At 35.0% G+C, this 8,366-nt stretch overlaps 1 protein-coding gene across 1 annotated transcript; it reads right to left on the bottom strand.

Annotated features, from left to right (window-relative positions):
• Positions 1-438: 438 nt before the first annotated feature.
• LOC135688262 (Parkinson disease protein 7 homolog) lies at positions 439-6,542 on the bottom strand. The gene is made up of 6 exons (XM_065205039.2): positions 6,386-6,542; positions 6,102-6,200; positions 5,913-5,972; positions 5,465-5,534; positions 2,551-2,631; positions 439-797 (listed from the first exon to the last, which is right to left on the bottom strand). Exons 1-6 carry the CDS (start codon positions 6,473-6,475, stop codon positions 643-645), a joined length of 555 nt encoding a protein of 184 aa, XP_065061111.2. The 5' UTR covers positions 6,476-6,542; the 3' UTR covers positions 439-642.
• Between the last annotated feature and the right edge of the window lie 1,824 nt (positions 6,543-8,366).

Genomic DNA, 8,366 nt, shown 5'->3' with positions numbered 1-8,366 from the left:
GCTGACTTCAGCGTGGGTGCAAGGCTTATACTCTTTCTGCATACTTTGATTGGGGAGTTGTGTCTTTGGAAATCTGTTAGTCAAAATTTGCATGTTTATAGTAGTTTCGTTTTGTTTTGTTTTGTTTTGTTTTGTTTTGTTTTGTTTTGTTTTGTTTTGTTTTGTTTTGTTTTGTTTTGTTTTGTTTTGTTTTGTTTTGTAAGCACCCATGGTCAAAATAAAAACTTGCTGGTTCAGCCTCGTATGAAAAAAGAGTGGTTAATGTAAAATTGCAGGTAATCTTTTTCTCAAATTTCAGCTGCTTAAAATATGTCAAAAATAAGCTTGAGTACATATCTGTCATTCTTCAAATAAATAATTTCAACTTTTGTTCACTTTATCAATTTCTATCTGTGGAGTATCCTAGATCAAACATAACAATTTCAAAAAACACGCAGCTTTGGTAATCAAATCTTATCAAAATTTTTGACAATAAATCTCATATTTCTACACATACAGCTTATCTTTTGCAAAGTATTCTTAATTTTTTCTCCTTCGAGAAATGAGAATGTTTGATAACAGCACTTATCTGCAATCAATTCTAGGTCACTACCTTGGGTCAGCAAGTAGAAATGAAATACTGGCAGCAATTCATGGGAATGTTTAATTGATAAGCATGGGCTTCTTCATTTCTTTTACAGTTTCTTCCCCACAGAGAGCATTCACAACCTCAAAAGCAAAATCAAATGCTGTGCCAGGACCTCGGCTTGTGATCATATTGTTGTCAGTGACAACTGTTTGTTCTTGGTAACTGTATCCTGAAAAGTATGAGTACAAAAAAATTTTGTCTGGGACTTTAAATGTTAGTATAAACATTTCAGAACTTACTGGGAATATATTTGGATTTGTGCACCTTTCTTACGACTTTAAGTATATTATCAAGAAGATCATTTTGGCTGAGATATCAGGTTTGAGGTTATCAAAAGTGATATCAGGTAAACAATTTCTAAAGCTTGTGTTTAGTGATCAAAATAGTTTTATTGCTAAATAAAATTGATGCTTTGGGTGTAGATGATTCTTTTCAATAATTTTAAAAGCAGAATAAAGGTTGAATGTATTGCTTCAGTTTTTTGATTGTCATGTGCTTAGATAATAAGTAAATCAGAATTTAAGATGAACAATTCATCAACATCAAATGAAGAGCAACTCACCTTGTGTCAGTATTGAAACTTTAAAATTTAAGTGCACTGCTAACATCATTACATTACTTTCTCAAATTTCATGAAAAAGAAGCTTCAAGCAGTTTGCTTCGAATTTCAACCTTTTTTGTTCACGTTTTTCCAATAAAGTGACACTTAGTGGTCATCTTTCATGTATACTCAGAGAATCTTTTACAGAATTGTTTTGAAGCAATGCTTCAAAAAGTTCTGCTGAATTTTTCCCCTTGAAACAGCAAACCAATCATTAAATTTCCATTAAACTGAAAGTCTAAGGAATGGTAAATGCATTTTCCTGCCATAACCTATCGTTTCCAAGCCCCTTCGCCTCTGATTCTGATTTTGAAATTGGTCAGCTAAGGCCCGTGGTCACTCTGAGCTGCCATTTTGACCTACCCTTTCCATACTTTTGCGACCCCAGTGTATACACTATAAGCTTTTTCTTCTGACACTGACTAGAGTATGATATTTTGGAATAAGGGTCCAACTGAACAAGATGGAGAATATATACCCAGTTGCAGGTCGAAATAGGCCAATCAGAAAAATGAAAGGATGTGACTGGTAGGGTACCGTTGTCCAATTGGTGCCATGATTGGAAAAATCAGCTATTATGCCATTGAAAAATGAGCAGCACCACTGATCAAAGAATTGGCCCAATATTTCACTTTTCACTATACTTTTTCTTTAAAAACTATAATGAGCTGAAACATATAAATCTTTTAACAGTCTAGCAACCGGAAAATTTAACTTGTTCTTTTTCTAAACTCTAAGACTTTTAACTTGAGTTCTTTGCAACTTTGGCACTGACTTGCAAGTACCACTAATGAGAACATCCAGTGGACAAAAACATTCCGCTTATCGCTGAGTCAAAGATTTGGAACATTGACTCTATTCATTGTTTCAAATTGTGTACTATAAAAATTTGAGGGAGCTTCTAGTTGGAGCAATTGTTTGTCTTTATTTCTCTCCTCTTTATTTTTCACTAGATTGTAATCAAATATATATATATATATATATATATATATATATATATATATATATATATATATATATATATATATATGTATATATATATATGTATATATATATATATATATATATATATATATATATATATACATATAGATAAATTTTCTTTTATCCAGAGGGCCATTTTCGAAGCAGGTTTTCGAAAGTGGATTGTAACAATGTACAAATAAGCTTAAAATTAAAATGAGAACCTTTGCTAGAAGATGGAATGAAAACATCTTCAAGTACTCAGAGTAACTTGGACAAAATGCTGATAAAGTAAACAACACAGCACTATAATCAAGAAAAATGAAATAATTTTTATTTGAATGAATGAATCACATACCATCAAATTTTTCTTTAACTGATGGGTGTGATGTAATCTTTTTCCCTTTTCCAATTCCATGAGTTGCAAAAGCAATAGGGCCTAAGCGACAATTAATGATATTTCAGGCCATGCTGGGAATAAAATGGCAGGGGTGCAATGAATCGCACTCCTTGTGGTGCCAAGGCGTGCAATGGTGTGCTATTGCACCGAAGTACTTAATAATACAGTCAGCTGTATAAGGACTAGACTACATAACTTTATCATAAGAAAACATAAGCAAGGCTAGTCCAATCAATACATTTTATCAAACAAGCTTTATTAACGTCAAACCCAACATATTAAAGAGAAAAACATTAACAATAAGGTAGGTTAATTATTATGTAATCCTGCAGTTTATAAATCCTTCTGGTCTGCTTCTCCTGACAATCTCGTTCTCAAAATTTAAGAATTCTAACTGTGTTTTCACCATAAAGAAAACTTATCTGTTGACTAATGTTAGAACGAATTAAATGGTTAATTGCACGTTTATTATTTGTAAGAAAGCTACAGTAGCTAAATCCTCACAATTCAAAGTCTCTTAATTTTGGAACATTTTTGCCCACATTTTATTAGTAAAAGTTTCTAAAATGTTTTGTATTTGCATATAGATTAGAAAAATGCACATAAAGTAAACTGTATATAGAGGAATTGTGAGTCCTGAGAAAACGAGATTTTACTGATCGCACTTGCAAGATACACTCGTAAACCACAGTGTAATCTGGGTCAAATCATTTAAAGCTTAAAGATCAATAAGCCTGTCTAAATAAACAAAGCCTTACATGTGCCATGGGGTTGTAACAGTGGAATCCCAATATAACGAACTCTGAAGGGAACCAGAAAATATTTCGTATATCGGGAGTTTGTTAAACCGAGAGATAACGTTTTTTGGGGGTCCTTTCGCAGTTCACGCCTAAAAAACCTGTGGTGGGCTTGTTTAGGCTATCTCCAACCTCTGTGCACATGTACAGCCATACATGTACCATTTAACTCAAAAAAACCAATCTGAATTCAAATAATACAACTGGCTGGTCATTGAAAATGAAAATCTTAATGTTCCTTTTATAACTTGGGACCAAGAGATTGGCAAAGCTGGTATCACTTCGCTCCTAGTTGGTGCCTGAATGATTTGTTCAATTACTTCACATTCTTATTTGTCTTTTTCTGCTTCTCCATCTGGGTCTCTCAATAAAGTTTTGTCGTCTCTCATTGCCAATGTCTCATATGTAAAAAGGTATTCAGTAGTGTCAATGTACTCATTTGCAGTAATTTCTGACGCAATCAAACTTTCATCTCGTGGTCTGAGTCTATCAGCCAGTACTTGAAATGTATCATCGGCATGTTTTGCCGATTATAAAAATGATTTCTCCCCAAGAGAAAGTGATAAATAAACACCGAAAATAAATAAACAAAAATAACAGATGAAAAATTTATGAAAGTTCGTTATATCAAGGGTAATTATGATGAAGGGACCTAAAAATGGTTCGTGATAACGAGAGTTCGTTATATCCGGGGTTTGTTATACCGAGAGAATTTGTAAGGAGTTTGTTACGCAGAATCCAAGGGACCAGGCATTTAGTTTGTTATACCGGGAAGTTCGTTATATCCGGGGTTCGTTATATCGTGATTCCACTGCAGTTATTGCAAATGAGACAAGCGACCACAACTGCAAAGCAAGGATTATCGGCCTAAAAGGTCGAGCGTTTTTCAGACCTCAACTCAAAACTTTGATAAAAAAAATTATGGAAACCTTCGTTTACAGGAGTTTTTCGCCACTTTCAAAACTTCTGTTAGTTTTAGACATGGTATCATTGTGTGCCTTGAAAGTCCGGCTACTAGAATCTGAAGAAATCGAGAAGTGAATGTTTTTATCCAGAAAACGTTTACCATAACTTTAAGCAAATTAGAATATTCGCCAAATTTTTCGTCAAGTAGAAATCAAATAGAAACGATTGCGTGATTATCACCTTTCGTTCATAGTTGAATTATGATAAAAAAATTACATTGGGCCATATTGGTCACTTTGGAATAAAGTGTTTAGATTATTTAAGGCGTGCGATAAACTGCACTTCTGAGCAACGGAAGGCGTGTGCCAAGGCGTGGGCGTGCGATCGCACGCCATTCCCAGCATGGCCTGATATTTCATTCTGCTATGTTAGTGATGATTAATGAAAAATGTATTAAATGATTCATGATCTTAAAATGTAATAGCTACACAACATTCACAAAGATCTTTTTTAAAATAATATTTGTTGTTTTTTAGACATCAAGAGATGCATATTTACTTCATCTTTCTTGGATCAAGTGAGGTTCCATATTTGAGATAAAAATCCAAGGGAACATTTTTAAGCAAATTTCATTTCAGTGAACATTCAAAAACAGCAGAGGCAGTGCCACAGGTAAGGTTGGGGAGGATATGTCCAGCAATTTTTTTTATTCAAGGATTGATTTCTTATTTCATTAAAAATCGACCAAAAATGGCAGGGGGTGATTTGTGTCATCTTGAAATTTCACTGGCAAATCAACAATTTCTAGCAAGCTTCAATTCCTGATTATCCTAGAAAACCTTTAAGTTGGTTGTTGAGATAACAAAGAACAATTCTTGATTATATGGTATGTTGACAGTAAAACTAAGGACACTGTTTCATCACTGTTTTCTTTCTAAAATATTTTTAAAAGGGTGTATCCAGTACTTAGGGGATGACATCTAAAAACTAAGCATGCCCCCATATCCCTTCCCCCTGCCCATCCTAAATTTTTCTGGCTGGTGCTGTCCTTTCAAGACAGAAAGGACAAAAGTAAGGTATGAATAACAGCTTTTAAGGATATATAGATAATAACAGATATACTTAAAGACTAGGGCATGTGAGAAGAACATGTCAATTAAAAATCTTACCTGCACATATTGCAGCAACAATTTTTCCATCTTTTTCATGTGACTGAAGGATCTCCTTCACAACTGATGACTAGAAATGAAAAAGTTTTAATAATGTTCAAAGTAATTAGACTTTTCATCATATAATGAACAGCTTCCTAAAAATTATCAATGGTTTTCATTATTCATTTTTACAAAGAAGGTTGATTGAACATTAAAATTTTGATGGCAAAAAGAGCAGTTAATGTTTTTCACATCAAGAGAATAGTTCAAAGGTTCTCTTTATGTCAAACAAACATGTTGATAGTCTATATTTGCTTTGACTGCTAAATCTAAATGGTTGTTTGCTTAAACTGTATCAAATTGTGCATGTACTTGGGACAGGATGGAGCATGGGGACACTTTTCAATCTTCCAAATCATTATCTAATTTTGGCAAGATATGGGATCTCAAAAACAAATACTCTTACTTCTGCAAGATTTTGAGCACCTTCAAGTCCACCAGGAAGCACAACTGCATCAAACATTTCCTAAAATGACAAAATGAGACTGCAATTGAATAGTTAAAACAAAAATGGGTTTCGTTATAAGTAAGTAAGAGCATTCTCGTTTTACAAAAGTAATTTGGTAGTTGTGGAATAAAAAGACACGTTGCAAACCTTTTTGACATCTTCCAGACTGATATCTGGTTTGACAAAAACTCCTCTGCTGCATGTCACCACCTCAGAACCATGCAGACCTGCCACGACTGTATCTACCTGTCAAAAAATCAAATGTAACTTATAAACTTTCTAACTGTATCATCCAAACAAACTGTTGTAAGTAATGGATCTTTTTATTCTTGTTGTAAGTAACGGTTCGAAGCATGTTCTATCTCGAACCAGATTGCACTGTTTGTTAGGCTAGTAAGGGTCATCATCACTGGCAGCAATACAAACCATACCTTTGCTCTTCTGAGAACATCAATAGATATAACTGCCTCCATCTCTTCAGCTCCTTTAGCAAGAACAACTAAGGCCCTTTTGGATGCCATTTTCTCCCTCTTCGCAGCAAACCAAGAAGAAGATTGACCAATTTCTTGAGCTAACTTGTTTCCCTGTGTCAGATGGAAATCCCCCTGATGAATGAATGCATGGAAGGGGGGCATCGCCTGGAAGAGTAGAAACGCGACAGGAAACTTTCAGTGAAAACATGTAGAAACCCCTTTCTGGTGCAGTTAATTAGTTTTGAAACCTTCATGTATGTCCGTGTAATTTCTGACGAAGAGGTATTTGCTTCTGCTGATAAAAAACTTTCCTGGAATGTATTCTTGTCATTCCTGACGTATCTATCATTTTGTAAATGATACTGCTTGGAATCAGTAGTGACATTGTAATTCAAATTGTGTAATTTTCAGGGGCGGACTTAATCAACAATGAATGTGGGGGTGCTAGACAATAATTTTGGTGCCACACCCTTCAGGTCACTGGTAAATGATGGAAACGCCCATTTTCTAAATTCGATTTTTAATTTTAAGGTAAAGACGATAAGAAGCAGTGGCGTAGCCAGGGTTAGAAGATTGGAGGGGCAAAGAGAAGTAAATCTTTGCTGATCAGACTCTAAGGAATTTGGGAAAACACCCTATTTTGTTAATGCGTTTGGAAAAGCTATGGCTTTTTACGTGGCAATTTCGCTTTATACAACGTCATATCTAGCTTTCTGTGGCTGACCATATTCTACAACTGTCTATGTCCTTCACAATTCCTCTAACGTTTATATTCTGAATTGTGTAGGGCTCGGAAGCTCTACGTGTAAAAACTGTTTTTCTAAAGTTCTAATCAAATATTTAAAAATAATAAACAGTATTCAAAAGTTGCAATTTAGTCCATTCTTCTTTCCCCGACAAGCATTTCAGAATCCAGTCTTTAGCTCTTTAGCTCCTATTTTATCGGGATTGTCTAAAGAGCGTGAAGGATGAAAATTTTTGCGACGACGCCCTTGAGATGAGCTTAAAATACATTTCAGAATGTTTCTTACAATCATTTGCTTGCAGTCTTTTAAAACGCTTTAATTTTATTTGAAATTTAAAGTAACCCCCCCTCCCCCTAAAGGTACTAATTCTGTTGCAGATTCGCACTTTTCTCAGACATCGACTTTCTGAGTGGCCGCTCCCAGTTGGCGTGGGCCCTGGACCATCTGTCTAATGTTATTGGCCAAATTTGGCCGAATCTACCAACCCTGATAAGAAGATAAATAAATTAAAATCTTGGCGTTACTTTGTTACTACTGACTATCAAAAAATTATCTTTACCGAATGGAACCAAATTTACCGGAGGACACAGACATATTGAGGGAGGGGTGTCGCACTCCCTACACCCGCACCCCCCGCTAAATCCGTCCCTGGTGATTTGGATCGCTTTAAAGAAAAGGCAGTCATTTTCATTCAAGATGATAAGGCTAGGGTCAAAACTATACTTTTCGTTGGCCTTTTTAGCTGTCAATTAGATGTATCCAATTTTAAGCCTAATTTAAATAAAAAGACATAAACAGAAAATCTGAAAATTTAAAAAGAAAAATAGTAAAAATCCGAAACGGAATTATCGCCCGATTTCTTTGGGAAAATTCTTTAGAAAATGATATATGATACTCTTTACAAACATAAAGCAGCTAACGAGTTGGTAAACTTGAACCAATCGGGGTTTCGACATATTATTGGCGCTCGTTACTTAACCCTGATCCAACGAGACAAGCAGTTGAAGCGACTTTTTCAAGAAAAAAGGCTTAGGTCAGTTACCTTAAGCTTAGGCCAGTTAAGCTTAGGCGATGTCATTTGCCATATTCCCCCAAAAATGGGAATCCAGTCAAGATACCTCGCTGAATTATCGTATGAATTGCCTGAATCCGTTCAAAATTCTGCTGCACTTGCAGCGTCTGATGCATGAAAA

Source organism: Rhopilema esculentum, chromosome 19 (genome assembly GCF_057945365.1).
Source record: "Rhopilema esculentum isolate cy_ngs chromosome 19, ASM5794536v1, whole genome shotgun sequence".
NCBI lineage: Eukaryota > Metazoa > Cnidaria > Scyphozoa > Rhizostomeae > Rhizostomatidae > Rhopilema > Rhopilema esculentum.
Note: the sequence above shows the minus strand (reverse complement) of the source record. Positions and strands in the feature narration are given on the sequence as shown.